Raw genomic sequence first — 23,637 nt, 5'->3', positions numbered from 1 at the left:
CGATTTTCGGCACTGCTTTTTTGGTTAAATTCACACGATAGTTGAAATCGAACACGGTCGACGATCCGGCGGAGGATGCTTCGTCTTCATTGTCCGAAGAAGTCAACGATTTGATACGACCGATTTGGCTCGAAGCAATTTTTCGACGGAAGTTCCTCGTGGCAGTGGAATCTTCTTGATCAGTTCCTCCAGACTGATTTCTTCGCCATTCGAAGAAACGAACGAGGAAGAACTAGACGAAGACGTGGACAGCCGTCGCTTCGACGCTGGTTTCTTTCGTTTAGAAACCAGATCGGATTCACTGTCGTCACTGTCTTTTGTGGTTCGTCTTTTCTGAGATTTGCGTTTGGTCGTCGATGCAACTGACTCTTCAGAATCTGAATCATCCGATTTAATATGACGTCTGCCACGAGATCAGCCCCTAGAACTCCCCTCTCTGCTACTGGCTTCCGCACGTCAAGCTGCTTCCGCTCTTCGGGAAGCCTCGGCTAGCTTCAAACAATCGGAAGACAAAAGGTGCAAACATAGTTCTTCGAGGGAACCTCCATGCACTGATCGTAGCGACAAGTCGAACCGCACGTTGCACACAGGATCATATCCCAACGCTTGCAATCGTAATCTCGCCCATACCGACAGCGACACGCTTCAGCGTCACACTCCGAAGGACGTTCCAACTGATCGTTGAATGCATTCGGTTCAGGCTCCCACGAGGCATCCCTGGAACAAATAAAATAAAATATTCAGTATTCAAATACCCACCTCTGCTTCACTTACTTTTCCGGAATATAAATGCCACGCTGCTGCATCTGCTGACTAAAGTCGTCCTTGTTGTTGCACAAAGGGCACTTGAAAAAGTACCCCGCCGATTGGGCAAACTGTGCCATGCAGCTCCGATGGAACCAGACATTCTGACAGCACGAATCGATTCCAGCTTCCTGTACGGTCCCATCTCATCGTAGCAAATCCCACAGGCCTCGGTCCCGGATTATTTCACCTTACCCACCAGCGCTACGTGCTTATCGCACCACGACTGGAACGTATCCACGTAATGCGACAGGCACTCATTCTGCATCCCACAAAGCGTCTGAAATGAACGGAAGCACTTCTTCGTGCAACACAAAACGTTCGCATACCGTTCCTTGGGGCCCATGCATTAATTATTTCACGCTAAATCGAAGAGAAATTTACCCCCCACCCCTATAGTGACGTTTTTCCTATACCTAATGCATTGCTTGTCACAAAATCTTAGACCCCCCCCCCCCCTCCCATGAGCATGACATAACATCAACCCTTGCAGATGTAACACTTTTGTCCTCGCATACGAGTTTCCTCATTTCTGATGTCCTCCTCCATGAATCCGAAGATTCCCTCCTCGTCTTCAGGTAACAAGGTACACGTAGCAGGTATAATGACTAGTTTTGCCACGTATAGTAGACCAGTCCAGAATAGTGCATCGTACCGCAATCATGCTCAAACGCTTGACATACAGCATCTCTAGCCGTAATAAATTTAAAAAAAATCGGTTTCATCCGATCCTCCTTCATTCTCAACTCCAGCACGTCGATCGCCTTTTTGATTCGATGGATCTCGGCATGATTTTGGAGTAAATTTTCCTCCTTTAGATCGCCCTCGTCGAGAGCTTCCGGTTCCGCTACGGAGTAACGAATGCATACCGAGGATGGCCGCAAAAAAAATATAATAAAATAACGAAATTACAATGAATTTTACGGTTGAATTTTGGGCACATTAAAAATTTATTATTAATATTGGAAAGGAGAAATAATAAATTTCGTTTTTTATGAATAATCACATTATAAATTTTATGAATAATCAGCAATGGAAATTTGCCAAAAGGTATAAGGGGATTTTTATCAGTGCTGGCATCGGTAGCATTGGTGCTCAGTACGGAAAACCAGATCGACGAAAAACAAATCAAAGGAAAAAAAAAAAGAAATGAGATTAACAGAACTTTATCTGTACAAGTTCAGAAAAAGTTTCATATTTTTGAATTTCCTGCAGAGTTTTAAACTTTTTTCGAACAGTCCGCAATTCAAAAACAAGAGACAAAAGCGTGACATCAAATCCTATGTCCCGATCGATTCGTACAGAAGTTTCAATGCGCCGCCTGTTCGGAAAGGATTCCCCGTGACATGAGCGAGCGTCACTACGCGAAGCATGCCGGTCATACCTATCGGGTTGATATCGATCTGTACGATGAAACTACTGCCACGGCGATTGTAATCCGCTCCATGAAAGTGCAGCGGCAAGTGACGATCTACTGCGACAAATGCAACGTGCCTAAGAAATCGGCTTTCAGATTAGTATTCCACCAATTGGTTTGGCAAACACGACCAGTCCTCGCACTGTCTGGTTCTGCAGAATAATAAGAAGAAGCTGGAGCAGACAAAACTGATATCCGGCAGCTTGGGTGGATCCTTCCAGTTCCGCTACGGAGGAGTGAATGTATACCAGCATACCGAGTATGGCCGGGTTCTGTTTGGCGTCCAACAACGATGTCTATGTCTTCTCGGTCGCGAATGACTGTGACTTAGGCTTCTAGCACGGACTGAAGAAATCTGTAGCAACAATTGCAACAAGCGCGAGTCATTGACAGCTCAACATCGTTTACTTGTAAGCAAATGTTAACCCGATGTGTTCATCCCTAATCATTTTGGCCTATGGTCTTTCATTATACAAAAGAAGCGATATAATGACATGCTGTTTGACAACAGGCTCTCCCTTTCAATTTTCGTTAGAGAAAAAGAGATAACAGGCGGTACCCCCTAGTTTAATCTAGTACATATGAGTAGATAGTGTTGCCGTGAGGTACACTCGAAAATTGTAAATGTAAGTGCGTCAAATCAAATTTCGAGCCGCTCCGTCTGTCACTTCGTTTGTGAATAGCATCAACTACTTTAAGCTAGTACATATGAGTAGATAGAGTTGCCGTGAGGTACACTCGAAAATTTCAAATGTAAGTGCGTCAAACCAAATTTCGAGCCGCTCCGTCTGTCACTTCGTTTGTGGTAGTACCAACAATCAATACGAAACTAACGATTTTAAATTGGCTCACCACTTTAGTAGCCTATTGGTCCCAAGCAAACGATTAACGTACCCTATTCTAGTTGAAATTCTATTACTACACTATTTTTGTTTTGATTCGCTATGAAAGTTTGACAGATAACATCAGGGGTGTGTGGATTCATGCAGAACATGCAGGGGTGTGTGAAATAGCTTGGGACTGCTTGGGACCGTTGTTCTGGTACTGAGTGAGCCAAAAATAATAATGATTTTCTTCGGGACCCAGTGGTCTTAGAGTTACCTCTATGGTAGTACCACCACCTGTGGCGCGCATAGTCAATTCCCTTGCGTTTGACGTTTACACACTACCGCCATCTGTTCAGTGTACTACCCACCACTGTGTATTCAACAGATGGCGGTAATGTTTTAGCGACGATGTTTTACAGTGAGAAATATTCAATGTGTTATGTCTGTTTGTCTGTGCATTTAGTATGCAATGTTAAATAATTTCTAAATCCTCCAATGCTTGATCGGGCAGCTGCAGCTATAAAACGACGCGATTTGCGATATTTCCTAGTCCAGAGGCCCGTTTATATGTAAATCTGTTTTCCAATGTAAATGTGGATTGCTTGACGAACAGGCCATTTCCACCGAATTACTGGCCACTTTCAGATGCGCATAGGAATGCTTCCACTGGGGATCCAACGAGGGATCTAACGGATACGAAAATTGTTCTGGATCTAAAAAAAAAAACAAGGGGAAGATTTTACTTCAGATAATTTATTTTCAATGCGTTATGGTGTCTATACTTACTATCATTTTATCTGCAATCCGGCAGATTGTCTCGAATGTGGTGTGTTCGAGCGACTATGCTTCCTCTTATATGGACAATTGTCTACGCATGGGGAGGGGGGAGGGGGGGGGGACAAGCATACCGAAAAGCTGTCTACGTAGCTAGTGAACAGCCCTAAAAAAACACTGTTATCAAATAAAAAGCAGCTCACGCGACCACCAACGATCGACCAAAACAATCTGTGGGCAGTGTTGCGATATACCGTTAAAAAAATTGATGCATTGTCCAATACTCATATTGTTCGTTTAACTCGTATAACTTAAATTATGCACTCATAATGCTTAAAAACAAACAAATAATTTTGAAAACATATGTAACTGTGATTATAACAAAACGTCCTATATAACATGTCCAATGTACACCTGACAAGAGCAAAATGTCCTATGTAGCATTTTTCACGTTTTCATAGAAAACAATGTATGAAACGGGTAGATTATTATTTCAATTTCAATTTTACTATCGCATTTTACTATTAAAGGCTAGGGGCAAGTCAGCTGTACCAACAATCAATACGAAACTAACGATTTTAAATTGGCTCACCACTTTAGTAGCCTATTGGTCCCAAGCAAACGATTAACGTACCCTATTCTAGTCGATATTCTACTACTACGCAATGTTTGTTTTGATTCGCTATGAAAGTTTGACAGATAAAATGAGGGGTTATTGGTTTTTCCTATGTTTCGAGGGGTGATTCGACAAGCTTGGGACCGAAGATAGTACCAGAGGTGAGCCAAAAAGTTGAGCACGTTTCTTCGGGACCTACTTGTCTTAGAGTTACCTCTATGGCTGTACTCTGAGCTAATATATTTACATTGAGTAGCTGTGAGTTACTCGTATTTCCTCGAAAAATAACGAAGTAGCCTGAATTTTACTTTTTCCAAACTGTTATATTTACAAACACACTAACGCCAGCCATTCTGAACAGATTTTTTTCAATTTCAAGTAAGTTAAGTTTCTTCATAATAGCCTCTAGGAAAAACATTTTTATTATGTGTAGATACTGATGCATGCTGAAAACGTTTGTCTACGTTCAAACAACGTCATCCTTTTATTTAGACATTCAGTAGTAACGAGAAGCATAGTGTTATAACTTATACCGTCGATAAGTTTTCTTTTTCCCAGATCATCAAAAACTATTCTGTTTTAAGTGAGCGTCAACACAAACATGTAAATAAGGAGAGAAACCTGTTCAAGTTTGTGGTTCCAATGTACATGTAGTTACGGCCCTGAAACCGATTGAGCCACCTGCACATCCCTATGAAATAACCACATATCGAAACAGTTCCAGTACAACATCAGAATTTGAAATGAATTTTGACAATAACCTATAACTCATATAAACACATCCTTTCGTCTTTCGAATATGTTCATCATGTCGACATTATCGTAAACATTGTACCTCATGAAGAAATAAATGATAATTTTTTATATGGTTTAACAACTTATTTGTTTTTTGAACGAATGTAGGTATATGTATTCTCCATAACGTATTTGAAAGAATATTCACATTCGGAGTATACTTTCAATTTGCAAAACGGAATTAGAAATGATGCTTCACTACTACTGAAGAGACAGACTGCGATGTGTGGAAAAAATCTAGCGACTTGTTCCTTAAATATGGCTAACCAAAGTAATCAACGGATACGACAGAACAATAGGAAATTACAACAAGATATCAACAGATTTCTAAATTGTTTTGAACTTTCTACGAATAAACATGTGTGACAAATATTTCACATTTTTGTCTCGCTGACTGAGTTGCTGTGATGGTATATTGACAACGAGATTCATTATTGAGCAACGCGAGTAACTCAGAGTTGCTCAAGATTTGCTCAAAAATTACTCATGATTGAAAGCTGTCTTGCCCCTAGGAGGATACCGTACATTAGAAAGGGACCCTGTCTACTAGAAATACTATAAGGAGAGATGAGCGGAGAGAATGTTTTGAGCGAAATGAACTGTCAAAACCTGAGCCAAACGAACATTCCCATTAGATTTTTTTATTTATTTATTTATTTATTTATTTATTTATGTCGTCAATCAATCTTAGACCAATTACAATGAATGCTTATTAACTATGTCTTAAATATTATTGCCTGGCTAACCTTGAAAAGAATGCTTTTTTTAGTGTTATTTTATTCATTGTTACATCAATTGATTGGGAATATGCGTTATAGCAGGTCATAATTCTATTCAAAGGCCCATTTTTAGCATAGTTTGTTCTTTGATTGTTAATGTAAAACAAATTCCTAATCCTCAGAGAGCGAGTGGGAGCATAAAAATTTATATTTTCTAAAATTTCCGGAACATTAACTCTTTGAGCAATAACATCGTTTATAAATGTTACCATGGCACACAGCAAAAAAAGTTGTTGAATATTACATCGAAACTGCTGCAACCAGGTCAATCCATCGGTTGTGTAATATCACATTGTACGATGTACATCGATTTTGCGAACAAAATTACATCCATTGATGTAATATTGTATCTGCGTTTTGCTATTACATCATTATTTCATACATCAGCTTGAATTACGTTGATCGATATTACATTTTTTTTTGCTGTGCAAAGTCTCTTCGTTTTTTCAGTCCATCTAAACTTATTAACAAACATCGCGGTTCATAAGATGGAAGTGGTAATCTCGTCCAACCTAATTTTCGAAGGGCAAACAACAAAAACTGTTTTTGAACAGACTCAATGCGGTTTATATATGTATCCTGATATGGAGCCCACACTACGCTACAGTATTCAAGAAGAGGTCTCACATAGGCCACATACAATGTTTTAATAGTGTAAGGATCATTGAAGTACAGACTAAATCTTTTGATAAATCCTAGCATGTTACTTGCTTTATATATAATGTTATTTTAGTGATCAACAAATGACAACTTAGAGTCGAGAATAATGCCTAAGTCCCTTACTTGATTATACCTTTCAACTGTTTTCTCACCAAGGGAAATTGTGTCATTTACTATGGCATGCTTTCTTGTAAACGATATAGAATTACATTTACTAACGTTAATCTCTAACCAATTCTTCTTACACCAAGTGTAAAAAATGTCAACTTCTTGCTGAAATAGCTGCATATCAGATGCTTTAGATATTTCCATAAAAAGTTTCATGTCGTCTGCATATATTGAAACATGAAGCAGCTTCAAAATGTATTCTATATCATTGACAAATAAGATGAATAGTAGTGGACCAAGATGGGAACCTTGTGGCACACCAGGAGTTTAGATTTTTTTCCGAGGATTTCTTATTCTTACTAGATTGAATTTGAGAGTATTGCAATCGAACAGCAATTCAATCACCTTTATGTTTCGTGTGCTTCTCAAATTCAACTAGTTTTTGGAATCAAAATCAATATTCTAGCTCTATTGATTAATTGATCTTAGTTGGTCAATTAATGGCACCAAAAAATGAGCAAAATATTGCGATGCAATCAATTATTAATTTACACGTAAATCGAATCAAAAGTAAAAGTCATGTGAAATGCTAAGTTTTAGCAAGGGTTGCAAGATAATTTAGATACAAATCCCTGCTGCCGAATTGTATTTTGTTTTCTCCGCCCGAGGGGGGCGACACATCTAAATCTCAAGTTTAGATGCTCAACAAATCTCACACTAGCGAATCAATCTTCGAAAAATCTTCTTTCATTTGTCGCATCTACTTGCATCGCGCATCATCTTTTTGCAGGAAATCTTCAGAATCGTCATCAATCTTCTTTCTATCTACTCAGCGTGCGCGCAGCTAGCCACAGCAAAACAAAATCTTTTCTGCATCGTAGATAGAGTCGTCCCCCTCGCCTCCGCCCATCTCTCCCTCTGAGTATTTCTACTGTCTACTGTACATATTCCCGGTGATTTACTCTATAAAATCTGGTACATACTCTATTTTCAGCACGCAGCCAATGCAATTCCGTAGATCGACATGAATTCCCAACCTATGATAAGGACCTTGTCAGATATTGAACGCATCCGTTTTGTTGCTCTTCAGAAATCTCACACTTTTGACAGTTTCCCGCAGTCGAAGAGCAATTTTTTTTCGATCTACCGCCGCCGTTCATCGTGCGCACGGCTAGCTGTCATCCGCGAGCCCGAACTGCTTTCCAGCTCTCTTTTTCGCGTGTGCAAGTACATTCGCCATTTGTGTGTTTGCGATTGATCGCTTTTGTCGTCGGGAAATTCCGTCGTTAAACCCACGGGAAGCGCTTCAAATTAGCACCAACAGCAGCAGCAACCAAAATGCCGAAGAATAAAGGCAAGGGAGGAAAGAACCGTCGCCGCGGTAAGAACGAAAACGAATCGGAAAAGCGCGAGCTGATCTTCAAGGAAGACGAACAGGAATACGCACAGGTCACAAAAATGCTTGGCAATGGCAGACTGGAGGCGATGTGCTTCGACGGTGTCAAGCGACTATGTCACATCCGAGGAAAGCTCCGGAAAAAGGTAAGCATTACTGGCCCCCTTGGGGGGAGGACGATCAGCGAACAAAGAGTCTCCTGGTTCGGATTATAATTGGTATTCCTTTGTCTAGAGGTGAGAGGAAGATGGTCTTACTAGATTTTCAAGGGGGTAGCACTGCGTTGAGATTTTGCTGACAGAGCAACATCGCCCCTTCCTGCCTCACATGCAAATTCTGTTTGCAGTTTGCAATGACGTCGTGAATGTTATTTTCTGTTTCACAATGCAGTGGTATTGACTTCGATGCAGTGGTTAATGATTATTGCCTGTTTGGGGGCGATCGATGATTAATAAGCACGCTGAGTTATATAGGGCAGGGATGTTGACGAAGTCTAGTTGTAAAATAATCGCCAATGATGCGCATCTATGTTTACAGTATGGCGCATTCTATTGCATTTTTCGTCTTGTGAGCTATCCGTAGCAATACTGGGCATCTCACATGCACAGTTCAAGAAAGTGGGGATTTAATGTAAATACCTATAGCCAGGTAAGATCACAAAATCGATGAGATGTGCTCGGAAAGGACCATTGTTTAGTTGCCATAATTTAACAAGTGTTTATAAGCTCTTGTAATAAAGGAATGACTAATACGCAATTTCCCTTTTTATTGAATAGATCTGTGTAAGTCTGCCCTTCGAAGTGTACATGTATGTTTTTCGTTACCTTCGAAATGATACAATCGTTGTACTTGGTCTGTTTAGCTCAATGATTGTTACTAGATAGCGTGTAATTCAAACTGCCACGGCGAATGAGAACGACCCAAATTTGAGTTTAGTTCACTCATAATCGCCAAAAGTGCAGGAACTCAGCGATGAGTTAATTTGCCTCATGTTTTCCCAGGTTTTCCAGGGAAAAATTCCCGAATTTGAGAAAAGTAAAGATTGGATTCACTCAGTTTATTGGTAATACTCCGAGACTGAATAAAATTTTCGTCAATTTCCTCATTTTCCGGCAGATTTGCTAGATTTTCCACAAGAAACCATGAGACAAATTTAACTCATCGCTGCGTTCCTGCACTTTTGGCGATTATGAGTGAACTAAACTCAAATTTGGGTCGTTCTCATTCGCCGTGTGGAGTAAAACTTTCAAATAAAATTATTATGCCTGAAATTCAACCTAATGGATTTTAAGACATTGAATATTTCAAATTGGAATGCTCGAGCTATGAAAGATAATGAGGACGATCTCTTCACCTATTTACTAGTTCATAACGTGCATATTGCTGTTATAACTAAAACCTTAATCCTTTTAATAGGTATAAAGATCGACATTTCTTTGTTTACCGTTAATGATCACCTTGATAGAACCGGTGGTGGTTCATAGGCGTATGAAACACCAAATTCTTTCTTAAGTTAAAACCAAAGGTTATGAAACTTCTGGAGTTCCCTTCGAAACAAAATTTTGACAATATACTTTTATAGCTGCCTATTTATTATTTCAATGTGTTGGCCAGCCAACGAATGTTCTCAAGGGTAACCTTCATAGGCTTAAATTCTCCATTATTCACGATTTTGATGCAATTCCAATGGTAAAATAATATTTGATGATTGTTCTGCAGGTTATTACACTATTCAATAACTAAACAGCACAACTTGCTTTTCTTCAGCAAGAGATCCCTCAACTATTGGTTTGGTCCTAACTGATTCGTGTCAACTTTGTAGCCAATTGGTTAGCCTATGTTGACTTCGGTTCTGATCACCTTCCAGTCACTTTTTAAATATCCCAAGAAACACTTTCTAATTCCAACAGCTCTTTTTTTAACTCCTTATTTGTTCCAAATTTAAAATTAATTACATTTCATTTTAACCTAGGTTTAACCACAGTAACTTACCAGCCTTAATTGTTATGATATATATCTAAGTGTTTTTACGTTGTTCCTGTCTTGGCAATTCAGTATTTTTAACTGGTTTTTTTAAACCTGCATGTCAGTATAACAATTTACATTTTAAAACTAAAAACTAACACTAAATCTTATCTAAGTATAAAGGGAAAGGGAATTAATCATTGCAATTGAGGATTGCAACGATTTTTGACTGAAATTATTAATTATTTTGTTGTCGAATAACAACTGGAGTGCGGTAAAAATCGGTAGAACTGTTTCAAACACATCGTTGGTACTTGAGCGGTCGGCGATCATCTCTTTTTGCCAGTGGTGGCGGGGGAGAGGGGGGACACCCCTCACCATCCCTCTCCAAAGGGGGAGTTTGGTAAAGAGAGATGATAAAACCGATTTGTACCTTCCTTAAAAGTTGTCCTAGCTCGCTATCTACTCTCTATATGCAATTTTCACACTGCCGTAATCTAAACGGAACTATCAATTCTATACTTTCATCTCCTCCTCATCTATCGTAAAAAAAAATTACCACTTCAGTCAGTTATTCTAAATTAGCATCTTCAACTATGTAAATCGTTGACTTCACGCAGAAGTAATACCACAGACAAACAGACATAACAATCGCAAGTTGTTCATCGAACATGCATTTAACGGTCAATTTTAAAGTATCATAGTTGGTAGTACCCCCACCTGTGGCGCGCATAGTCAATTCCCTTGCGTTTGACGTTTACACACTACCGCCATCTGTTCAGCGTACTACCCACCACAGTGTACTCAACAGATGGCGGTAATGTTTTAGCGACGATGTTTTACAGTGAGAAATATTCAATGTGTTATGTCTGTTTGTCTGTGGTAATACTAAACATATAGTCAAAGTGGTTTTGAAAGTTGGTGCACAGGTAAAAAGTGAGGTTACGGGACGCCACTGTCATAATATAAAGTGGAAAATTAAACTTTTCAATTTAGCAATCAAACCTTCATGCCAAACACTATCGAATGCTTTTTCTATGTCTAGAAGAGCAACTCCAGTTGAGTGGCCTTCAGATTTGTTTGAACGAATTAAATTGGTGGCTCTTAAGAGTTGATGAGTAGTTGAATGCCCATGGCGAAATCCAAACTGCAAAAATTGAGTTCGTATTGATTTGACGCATCATTCTATTCAAAATTATCTTTTCAAAAAGTTTACTTATTGAAGAAAGTAAACTTATTGGATTGGACGGTAGCTAGAAGCTTCAGCTGGATTTTTATCTGGCTTCAAAATAGGAACAACTTTTGCATTTGCCAAATGGAAACATCTGTTAAATATTTTTTCCAAGAAAGACAAGGTACTCTCTGGGAGTTTTTTTATGAGGATATAGGTCTTACTTCGTCCAAATCAGTCCCCCAGGAATTATCGAAAATATTTTCACGAGAGAAAATACTCAGATAATCCCGAGTAACCTGATTCTCAATAGGACTAGCACAGACAAACAGACGTAACTCTTCATTGTGTATCTTCGTTCACGCATTTAACGGTTGATTTGAATATTATCAGTTCCGCGAACTACTCGCCGCAGCGCTGGCATCGGATCACTTTGACGTTTCTATACATTCTATAGAACTTTTATGCAATATTGCTTGCAAGTTAGCGAGCAAGCTTGTTTTCCGCGAGAAGCCTGAAAGATGTCGCTACTGAGGTCCTATGTTTTGAGATACTATGTTTTCAAGAAAAACTTTTTCAAAGAGTTACGTCTGTTTGTCTGTGGGACTAGTAAGACCCAAACTGAAATTTTGGGAACTCTCGAATTGCTTAGCAAGTTTCTGAGCTTTTTCCAAATTTGTGATCAAAATTTTACCATCTTCTTTAAGCGCTGGAATATGCTTTTGAGGTTTTTCAAATTTTCTGTGAGTTTCCAGGTTTTGGAACTCGGGTCTAATTTAGAAATATTATTTTCAAAAGTTTTGTTCCTCAGGGCGGAGAGTCGTTTTTAAATTTGTTTTCGCAAATCCCGCCAGATAACTTTCATGGCAAGATCGCGTGTTCTTTGATATTGTCTCTTACGGACATTTTTAAGACGGATCAAGAGCTGAAGATCGTCGTCTATTATAATTGAATCGAATTTAACCTCGCATTTTGGTACTGAGGCAGCTCTTGCTTCAACTATAGAAGTAGTCAGAGATTCAAGAGCATAATTAATTTCATCTTTGGTTTGCAAAGGAATGTTTGGATCGAAGTTATATTCCATAATTGTTCGATATTGCTCCCAATCAGCTCTATGGTAATTGAAAGTAGAGCTGTTGGGCTTAGAAATTATTTCTTGGGATATTTCAAAAGTTACTGGAAGGTGATCCAGAACTGAAGTCAGCATGGGTAACCAATTGGCTACAAAGTTGACATGAATCAGTTAAGACCAAATCAATAGTTGAGGGATTTATTGCTGAAGAAAAGCATGTTTGGCTATTTGGATATTGAATAGTGTAATAACCTGCAGAACAATCATCAAACAGAATATTACCACCGACGAACCGACATGCCACAGGAGCATTTCGTTTGCCAACAATTCGAATTGTCAAACGAGCGATTCGAACATTCAAACGGGCTATCAGTTCTGTCAAATGAGGTGAGACGCAAACCAAGGTAATATAAATTATACGTGGGTTCGTGTCCTTGCTCATGGTATGACGCAATCGAATGAGTAGATGTCGGTAGTGTTTAACGTATTTTATATATGGCGTCTAGGGCACGAATTTGAAAGTAGCTTGTGTGAGCTGTCACGTCGGTTCGTCGGTGATATTACCATTGGAATTGCTTTGAGCATTATTCCATGAGCGGTTTTTTGCAATTAAAATCACCAATAATGAAGAATTTAGACCTCTGACGGGTAAGTTTCTGAAGGTCGCCTTTGAGAAAATTATTTTGCTGGCCTACGCATTGGAATGGAAAATAGGCAGCTATAAACGTAAGTTGTCCAAATTTTGTTCAATAGAAACTCTTAAGTTTCAAAAACTTTTGTTTCAAATGAACAAAGAATTTTATGTTTGATTCGTCTATGAACAATGATGGCAACGCCACCACAGGATCCATCAAGACGATCATTTCTATAAATGAAATAATTTGCGTTCCTCTTAACCTTATGGTCAGGTTTAAGGAACGTTTCAGTTATAACGGCAATATGCACGTTATGAACTCTCAAAAAGTTAAATAGCTTGTCTTCATTATCTTTAAGAGATCGAGCATTCCAATTTAAAATATTTAATGCTTTAAAATCCATTACGGAATTTCAAAGTCATGACAATATTGTTTGCAGATTTTACTCCAGTTTAAATAGCATCAAACATGAAGTTAGATTTACGCATATCAGTAATCATGTCAATTAATGATTTCTGTAAAAATTCCATTTTAGGAGCAGTAATGCTTCCTAAGTCAAAATTTTCAAAATTTCCGTTAGAATTACGTCTACCCGCTGCAATAGCAGCATAGGTAGCTCCATTAACTTGCTGAACATTGCTAGCAGCGAGGGGAGTAGGTATAGATGAAAAATTTGAAATAGGGGTGATATTTGTACCTACGGGTACGAATGTAGAGTTTGTTCCTCGCTGACCGTTGTTAACAGCAGAGGAATTAGTATCGTGTCGGGAACGTGGAGCGCTTCCTACCTGTCGCTTAGAACGAGATTGAAGGATCGCTTTGCGAGTATTACATTCCCAAAAATTGGATTTGTGGTTTTCACCATAATTTGAACATTTAAATTTCTTAGGATCTTCCTTCACAGGACAGTCGTCCTTTGCGTGAGAGAAATCACTACAATAATTCATGTATTTAGCTGGCATGTAGCAATTTTTAGTTCCGTGACCCCATCCCTGGCACTTACGGCACTGGGTGAGGTTTTGGAAATTTCCTCCAATCTTCCTGAAGTGTTCCCACTTCACTCAGACATGGAGCATAAGGCTTGCTTTTTCTAAGGCCTTAAGGTTGTTTAGTTCACTAGACTTGAAGTGAACTAAATAAAAATCATTTTCATTTTGATTACTTGGAGTGGCACAACTCCAAGTAATTTTGCCAGTTCATCTTTGATCTGATCCAGGGAGTCACCACTGAACAGTCCTTTTATGACAACCTTGAACACACGTTCAGTTTTGGTGTCGTAAGTAAAAAATTTGTGCTGCTTCTCAGTAAGATACTTAAGAAGACATTTAAATCCGTCCAAGGTTTCAGCCAATACACGGCATTCGCCCCGACGTCCAATTTGTAGTGAAAACATAAATTTCACGAAGTTCAAAAGTTCCATGCGAAGAGCATGAAAATCGGAAGTGGTTATCACAATAGGGGATTTTTTTCCTTCTTGGCATGAAGCCGGGAAAGTTTACTAGAATTTTTCCTGGATGATGGATCATTCTCATCAAGATCAAGAGTTTGCCCTTTTCTTTTGCGCTTAGGCGCCATGGCGACAGTAAATTTTTATCCAAATCGACTTCCAAGCATATTACTAGGGGAAAAGTTAGCTTCGGCAATACCTTAACCTATTATCGTCAGGGGGTAAACAACGTCCTTGAGAGCTCAATTTTTGCATGTGGATAAATTGTGTTTCAGAGCAACTATTGGCCAAATTTGAGTGCTCTAGGACTTTGTTTACCCCCTGACGATAATAGGTTAAGGTATTGCCGAAGCCAACTTTTCCCCTATTGGGCTTAGTGCGCTTAGAATGGGCTCGGTGGTGCCCATCTCGACAAAAAATCTGAGTGTGTCGAATGATGACCAGGTTACAGGTTCAGATTTTTAAACATATTCATATATTTAAAGCGCGATTCAGATATGCATGTGCAGTAGACTGATGCAAAATTTGAAATTTTCACTCCACAGTGTTCAAACGGTTTCAAATCGGATCCTGATTAGCCTCCCAAAATTTGAACTCCTTTAGTAAGAACCTGACTTGGCACAAGCCATTTGAAGTTTATATTGAAATTACTATAGGAAAACCAAACTTTTTGTTCATTGTCTTCTAGCCTTTTTTCATATTGTACTGTAAACAAGTTCTATTGCTATTCTTATGGGAATTTTTATCAGCTACAACTTTGCATAAAATCGTTTTTCAGCCAAACGTCAAATAAAATAGTTATTAATTGTTTAAGAGATTGATAATCTTATGGCAAGATTAAGCAACTGTAATGTGGGCAACACTGTATACTGCAGTGTGACATAGTAGTCATGATTTTTGTCCTCTATACTACGCGCCATAAACACCAATGTTGCCTGCTGAACAGTTGATTGAGCATAATCATAAGATATCAGTGACTTGAATCATTAATAATTTGTGTTCCTTACATTTGATCGGAAAGTGGTCTTGAACAAAGTTGTAGCTGAGAAAATTTTCAACAAGCTCAGCTATCATTTTCTAAAGAAGAGTGAACTGGTGAATTTCGAGATTGATATGAACCGAAATTATGGTTTCCCTATAGTAATTTCCATATAAACTTCAAATGGTTTGTGCCATGTCAGATTCTTACTAAAGGAGTTCAAATTTTGGGAGGATAATCAGGACCCAATTTGGAACCGTTTGAGCACTGTGGAGTGAAAATTTCAAATTTAGCATCAGTCTATTGTGCAGGTTGCCTGAAGTTGGTACATCTGCACACCCATAGCATCTTGCGAGGATCTTGTTGAACAGAGAATTGCTTAGGATCGTCAACCGGAAACGTCTGAGCACACCGAAACTCACTCTGCTGGGTCAAATTTTATAAATTTAGGCCCATCGTACAAAGGTCTCTTGCGATGAACAAGTTGAACTAATGAGGTGACAAAAGTCACTCGCCAGTGAGGTGACTCTCCGTGCAAATCAAATGGAGAGTTACCTCACATGAGGTGACTATTGTCACCTAACTAGTGATAGACAGTCACACGGCTCGTAGAATAGACCTTGGAGAGTCGCGTCATACGACGTTACTTTTGTCACCTCACTAGTGGCAGAGAGTTACACCAACCAGTGGAAACTAACGATTTAAAATTGGCTCACTACTTGACTAGCCTATTGGTCCCAAGCAAATCGATTAACGTAGCCCATTCTTTTCGAAATTCTAGTACTACACAATGTTTGTTTTGATTCGCTATGAAAGTTTAACAGATAAAATGAGGGGTTCGTGGATTTTCCTATGTTTCGAGGGTGCATCGATTTGCTTGGGACCGAAGACAGTACCAGAGCTGAGCCAAAAAGTTTAGCACGTTTCTTCGGGACCTACTAGTCTTAGAACTACGTCTATGGTTACACTTTTGGTAATAGGCCTACCGATATTATAACCTGGCCGAAAACCCTTATGATAAGCTTTTTGTTTTTATTGATTATTCAGTGGTGGATCATTAAGCTGTAGTACGTTAGGCTGATGTACATTTATCAGTCATTCTACATCGAAAGCTTGTAAATGTAGCTCGACTCTCATATAATATCCTGCCCTATCCTGTCTAATCTAATCTAATCTAACACCAACACAGCCAGTTCTTGAAAGCATCCTGGAAAATGATGGATATACCTCCATAATTTTTCTTGTCTATTTGATATATGTTTCACATCAAAGATGCGTCACACATATCAAAACGGCCAGGCCTACTGTGCAGCATTTAAGGGGCAAGATGATTCAGAAAACATCGGGCCTGTTTAAATCGAAGATTTAAACACGATACTAGAATCCAATAAATGGATGAAACGTGGACATCTCGTACCGTACGTTCCGATTTTGATAATTATATCGGTTGCTGGAAGCATCAAAGCTAGAAAGGTTAATTGATGCTCCATTTTCTTCTGACGGTTGGGACATGAGCACTAACTCTCCTTTTATGACTTATTGCTATAGCGCCATTACTCGCTTTCTGAAAAGAAAAGAGGGAAAGGAAAAGGAGAAGGACAAAGGAGACAAAAGGGACAAGGGAAAAGGATTATGTAAACTCTATGAACATAAACAATATTTTTGATTTGAAATATACAATATAGACATGCATAACGGCGGTGGTCACTACCCGAGTCTTGTCACTATTATCAAGTCATAAAAAGTAACAAGCACTAAAATGTAATCCTTTGATTACTGGAAAATCCTGATTCCCTAGTTTGAACTTGTCACGACTAGGGTTCGGTAGTAGATCTTATACCAGTAACGCACCACAAAAAGGTGATCTCTCAATGTTACTGGTTTGAAAAGATAAAAATTTACAAAATGGAACGAACTCACCAAGTTTAGCCAATTGAACCTGAAGGCTGTCTGACATGTGTTGATGTAGAAGTCCAAATTGTAGACGAAGCTTGACGAAGATCAACTTGAACTAGTCCGGTTTATGGTACTTGCGCGGAATGTCTTCCGTCGATTTGAGATAAACAAATGATGTATGTAGTTGATTTTTGATCGTGGCCTCAGGTTCAACGCTGCGACTCAACGAATGATGGGACGCCTCGTGGAGGTTCTACTTGGCTTCGGAACAGCTTCTCAGCGGGATTGAGGAACTAGAAATTGTCTCCTGGGCCTGGTTTTGGCCAGATCAGCAACCTATTATAGATAAAAAAAACTCAACGGAAAAAAAAACAAACGTCAGGTTCGATCCAGAATATCCTGCCCTATCCTGTGTTCCAAAATTTGACCATGATGCATAATGCAGGATATTCTTCCGGCCGTTCCCGTTTCGGTTATGGCTTTGTTGTACGTGTTGCGCACCTGTGGCAGGAACCTCAACCTGTACGAAATTCACTGCATCGAAAAGCATTATTTTCAAGAGTTTCGAAAACCGTTGAAAGCAGACTTCTTCAAAAAATCTTCTGCAGCTGGCACAATTTAGTCACCGTACAGAGGAGTTTCGTCACTACAGAGATACGTACTGTGAACGGAACGTGCTTAAACTGATGTTCCATGATCCAACCTGTTTACACCAAAGGCAAACTTAACTTTTTTTGCCAATCGCATTTCGAACCGTACCGTCGTATTGGACAACCAGATCTTCTAGGTCTTTGAAAACCCCCGTTGGAGGTAATCCCGAGGGAAGCGACACATCTAAATCGGAATTCTAGATGCAAACAAATCGCACACTAATCAATGTTCGCAAAATCTTCTTTCATTTCTCACATATACTTGCATCGCGCATCATCTTTTTGCAGGAAATCTTCAGAATCGTCATCAATCTTCTTTCTATCTAGCCAGCGTCCGCGCAGCTATCCACAGCAAATTAAAAAAAAATCTGCATTGTTGATAGAGTCGCCCCCTCGGGTAATCCGGTACCGACGTCTTGACTGCCGTATCGAAAAGACCCTATCGACCAACTTTGGTGTGGAAGAACTTGTAATAGAAGCTGGTTTGGACAAAACCACAAGCTGCAGGGGTTTTCGCTGCGAATCAGATGAAATGGATTCATGGTGCAGAAAATGCTTACAGTTTTTCGAAATGTGGCATGTCACAGACCTCGAACTTTTGACGTAGGACTACGTCTGTGATTTCAATATGGGGGTACGCTTTGTAAAAACCGAACATGGAATATGTAACGATATTATGAAAGATTTTGAACGTTAAGAACTCAGATGCCTCTTGACCAATTTTAATATGTTTATCACCAATCGATCAGAAATATTTCTACATATCGATAACAATGCTTGCGACTGTAGATTTTTTTTTAAGAAAAAACTATTGAAAAAGTGGTAAATGTCAAGCATTGTCCAAAAGCGTCGAAATAACTAACAAAACCACCAATTACGTACATGCATATGCTGCTTCACCAACACAGTCATCAGAGAGTCGTTTGTAGACGAAACAAGTCGAAGTGCCATTCGCCTCCGATCTTCGGGCGTGTGCGAATAGGAAGGATGCAATTGCGTAGCATTTTACACACTCATCGACATATTCAGAACCACACGCCCCCAACGACCATACAAAATGCTCTCCAAAATTCTTATCTTGTAACCAAACAGGGGTGCAAGTAATTTTGATCGATTATCTTTTCGTCGACTTCCTGTTTCGTTAATAACTCGACGGCAAACACATTTATTTGTACGTTTGTTGTTCTGGATGATAGAAGAGCATAGCAGCAATAGTGCGGAATAAATTAGTGAAGCCATGGTCATCAAAAGAGGAAATCGATTAATTGACTTTCACCGCTCTGCTCCTTACACTTGCTGGTTGCCATTCTGCTGTTCGACATCTTCGAAGGACCACAAAAAACATGAAATTACACTATTTTCTAGGGATGCCTAAAAGTACAACAAGATCATAAATTTGCCTAAAAAGGTGTTAAGTGTCCTTCTGCTAAAGGCTTAGATTAACCAACTTTTTGTGAGAAGGAGTTTAACGAGAAAAACTAAAACGGGGACGAGCTTTAACTGGATGGACACTGATATTCTGCGGCCTTCCAACCTATCGCAGACACCAGTTCAACCCCTGTCCAGCAGCAGACGGACCGAGACTCTTGCGAGTGCCCAATCATTGAACCGAAGAATATGGAATTGTCCGGTCCGATTTGCTGATCCTGCTGCCTACACGGCATGATCATCTTCCAAAAGCTTTAAGCCTGTACTACCATCGGCCCTTTCCAGGGCCACCGAGATTTTCCAAAAGAGTCAAATTTCTGAATATTTCCTAACTGAAATTCATATTAAAAGCTTCTTTTCAGGGCAATCATAGTCATACTTAAGAGTATAAACAGAGAGAACACCGCTCAAATTCCTATTCCTACACAAAACACAAGCTCGTGCTACTGCGTTAACAAATAAGATTTATTATATTATAAGACCACGTAGTCCTACGTCACCATTGCGTACAACCTCATAGGGTTGTCCCATGTAGTTTTTGGAATAACCACAGTATTCATCCTTATGTGGTGTTTACATCTATGCGGATTTGCTACCGCTAGTGTACTCGTCAGGAACAACTGAAATTCGAGCTAGTTGGCTAGTATACTAGCGCTAGTAAATCCGCACAGATATAAACACCCCATTAGCAACGATTTGCTTTATATTTTGTTTATATTATATTTTTTTCTAAGAGAAGAGGTGACAATGCGAGGGCGAAAATGGGCCACTTTTCTGTCAAACGTGAACCCGCTCCTGATTGGCCGATTTCATGCTTACGCACATAGAGATAGAGATAGATAGAGATAGAAATAAAAGAGGAAGAAGCCAATTGTCACCTCTTCCCCTTAGATTTTTTTTGTGTTCTACTCGTCAACGTGCGTCCTAACGTGCCGAACAGTGGGCCATACTGTGTTTCGGCACAGTGTCCAACAGAGGTTGAGAAGGAGTGAAGGAGATCAAAGCAACTCTGTGGATTAAGTGTTTGATTATTGAATATATTATAGCGAATTCGTTTATTATAGGCCGAAGAGATCGAAGCGAAGCGTAAATCTCATACAAAATACTATATTTTTCACCTGCGTGAAAAACGCAATTGGCAAAATTTTCACTTCGCTTTGAACTGTAAACAGATACGATCCAGCGAAATCTAATGTTGTGGATCGCATCTTTTTCGCTTACGTTTATTTTTTTTTTCGCGCATGCAGCGCTCGCGAAAAGAGCAGCAGCTAAGCGAAAAGTTGACGTTTCGGGAGAGCGTATCTGTCAGATTTTCACTTCTTCTTCTTCTTCTTCTTATTCGCATTTCAAGCTTATTGCTTAGTGCATATTAGCTTATTGCGTGCTCTCAACTTAGTGTTCTAAATGCACTTCCTCAGTTATTAATTGAGAGCTTTCGATGCCAATTAAATGCATGAATTTGTATATTGTGTGGCAAGCACAATGATACTCTATGCCCAGGGACGTCGAGAAAATTTCCAACCCGAAAGATTCCCTCGACCAGACCGGGAATCGAACCCGCCGCCTCCGGCTTGGTAATACCATAGAGGTAACTCTAAGACTAGAAGGTCCCGAAATAACGTGCTCAACTTTTTGGCTCAGCTCTGGTACTATCTTCGGTCCCAAGCTAATCGATTCACCCCTCGAAACATAGGAAAAACCAATCACCCCTCATTTTATCTGTCAAACTTTCATAGCGAATCAAAACAAACATTGCGTAGTACTAGAATTTAGACTAGAATGGGATACGTTAATCGTTTGCTTGGGACCAATAGGCTAGTCAAGTAGTGAGCCAATTTAAAATCGTTAGTTTCGTATTGATTGTTGGTAATACCGTGCCTTTACTGACTAGGCTATGAGGCCCCTAGATTTTCACTTCACCGGAGGTGTAAACTGATCGATTTCGTTTCACAAGAACTGTAAACTGCGATAAAAGGAAACTGGAAAATGTTCCACAAACATTTGTTCACAACCTTTTTCGCTAGCGAAATTTCATGATTTTTCGCGTGCTTCAATTTTTGTTTCGCTTCGATCTGCATACTAGACTTATACCAACAATCAATACGAAACTAACGATTTTAAATTGGCTCACCACTTTAGTAGCCTATTGGTCCCAAGCAAACGATTAACGTACCCTATTCTAGTTGAAATTCTATTACTACACTATGTTTGTTTTGATTCGCTATGAAAGTTTGACAGATAACATCAGGGGTGTGTGGATTCATGCAGAACATGCAGAGGTGAGTGAAATAGCTTGGGACTGCTTGGGACCGTTGTTCTGGTACTGAGTGAGCCAAAAATAATAATGAAACCGAACTTTTTGTCAGTGCGAACCTCAACCTGAGCTAGGTTTTAAAAACAAAGGAAAAACTGACGTTTGTCAGAAAACAAGCAGACCCAATCTTGATACCCGATCCAGGTTGGAACTGAATAATAAACGAATTCGCTATTGACAAATCCAAGTTTCAATCGGCCACCGTGGCGCTGCAATCGCAGCGGTGATAAGTCCGAAATAATGTGTCAAACTGAATACATTTTTGAAATTTCAACCAAAAAACTATTATTTTGTAGTTATTCTAGCGAGTTTCTGTGGGAGTCAAAACATGATCCGAGCAAAAAAGTAGTACTCGTAATAATGGTATATAATTCTGAATTTTATCGTGCTTTGTTTCGAAAATATCTTCCAAATAAACAAACATCATCCAGATCACCCGATTCGTCCACCGACTAAATCTATTGCCACTTAAAAATTAATTTCAGTCGGTGTATTAATCAGCAGATTAAATCGTTTTTCGTCTGGTGCTACACCGAGCAATCGGCCTATTTAATAGTTTTTCGTCGATGGATTTAGTCGTCCAACTTTGTCTGCTGTTTATTCAGCAGATGATTTCAAACCTTAACATGTTTTCTGTAATTTAACTGTCTTGAAGTAGCTTTTTATTTAGGAACAATGCATTACAAAATAATTTTATGCATTTTGTACAAGGTTCATCCATGCTGACAAGAAATTTGCATGAAATTACATTGAAATTAAACAATTTTGCAAACAATCAATGAAATTGTCAAGGGCTGTCACAGACTTATCACCGTCGGTTAGTGCTTATTCCTGCCACCAGGCGCGCAGGAGTTTAAGTTGGATTTCTCAATTAGTTTACTTTTCGCTTTCAATCAAACCAGTCGAGTTTGTTCCCATCTCTAAGAGTTTGGTCATAAACTTTGGTATGCCATCAGAACGATTAATTTTATTTTCTTGGCTTTACTTTTAGTTATTTTTTACAACTGTAAGTCACCATTTGGTCACTTATTTCTTCAACAGGGTCACTAAAATCACTATTTTGATAGCATTGATCGCTACCAGCCCTACAAATGTGACTCTGAAGCATTTTGTAAAACAGCCCTGATTGAACAGCTGATAATTTTCTCTTCTTTCTACTTTTCTCGCTTAATTTACATCATTAAAATACAAACATTGTAACGTGAACTTGTTAAATATTTTAGCTTTTACCCAAAACTGGACCGCGACAAAATCAGACCGTGCTCAAATCGAAACCATACAATACCATAATTACAAACTCTAGAGACCGGAGCGCCATTTTCACAACCGTTTTGTTTTTGCTTTTCTCCATCAGGTCTGGATCAACCAGGGCGACATCATTCTTATCGGCTTGCGTGACTACCAGGACTCGAAAGCGGACGTCATCCTCAAGTACACACCGGACGAGGCACGAAATCTCAAGACGTACGGTGAGTTCCCGGAGTCGGTCCGCATCAACGACACAGTCACATTCGTCGACAACGACCTGGACGACGACATCGAGTTCGGCGACGAGTACAGCTCGGAGGAGGAGGTGGACGCCGTGGACGCTATATGATCGGTCACCACCAAAAGCAACAGCACAGCTTTTACCAGCAGCAGCATCAGCAGTAAAAGCAGTTAAACAAAAAAAAAAACAAAATTTCCGATCATTTCGTGATTTGTTCAGTATAGTATTTAAAAGCGAGAGTACGATTAGCAAACGAGATCAAAAAGCTAATTTGGTACGCGAAATCCCAGTTTGTATGCAACATCCGCAACTGGTTAGTTTGTTAGAAAACAATTACAACACATGGTGAAGTAGGAGCAGCATAAAAATCTACTGAATGAGACAGGCAAATATACAGGTGCTTCGTTTTATTAAA

General features: G+C 39.4%; 1 protein-coding gene across 1 annotated transcript; it reads left to right on the top strand.

Annotated features, from left to right (window-relative positions):
- The first annotated feature begins 7,964 nt into the window (after positions 1-7,964).
- Positions 7,965-23,637, top strand: eIF1A (eukaryotic translation initiation factor 1A). Its single transcript, XM_065223585.1, has 2 exons — positions 7,965-8,322; positions 23,088-23,637. Exons 1-2 carry the CDS (start codon positions 8,119-8,121, stop codon positions 23,328-23,330), a joined length of 447 nt encoding a protein of 148 aa, XP_065079657.1. The 5' UTR covers positions 7,965-8,118; the 3' UTR covers positions 23,331-23,637.

This window comes from Ochlerotatus camptorhynchus, unplaced genomic scaffold, assembly GCF_037179485.1.
Source record: "Ochlerotatus camptorhynchus isolate MF236.1 unplaced genomic scaffold, CSIRO-AGI_Acam_v1.1 ptg000193l, whole genome shotgun sequence".
NCBI lineage: Eukaryota > Metazoa > Arthropoda > Insecta > Diptera > Culicidae > Ochlerotatus > Ochlerotatus camptorhynchus.
The sequence above is the reverse complement of the archived record's forward strand: the minus strand, read 5'-3'. Positions and strand labels throughout refer to the sequence as shown.

What these genes read in the sequence shown, in the direction of transcription:
- eIF1A (XM_065223585.1), top strand. Translation starts at nt 8,119, where the DNA reads ATGCCGAAGAATAAAGGCAAGGGAGGAAAGAACCGTCGCCGCGGTAAG. An exon ending in GAGGAAAGCTCCGGAAAAAG is followed by an intron (nt 8,323 to 23,087) that starts GTAAGCATTACT and finishes TTTCTCCATCAG; the next exon opens with GTCTGGATCAACCAGGGCGA.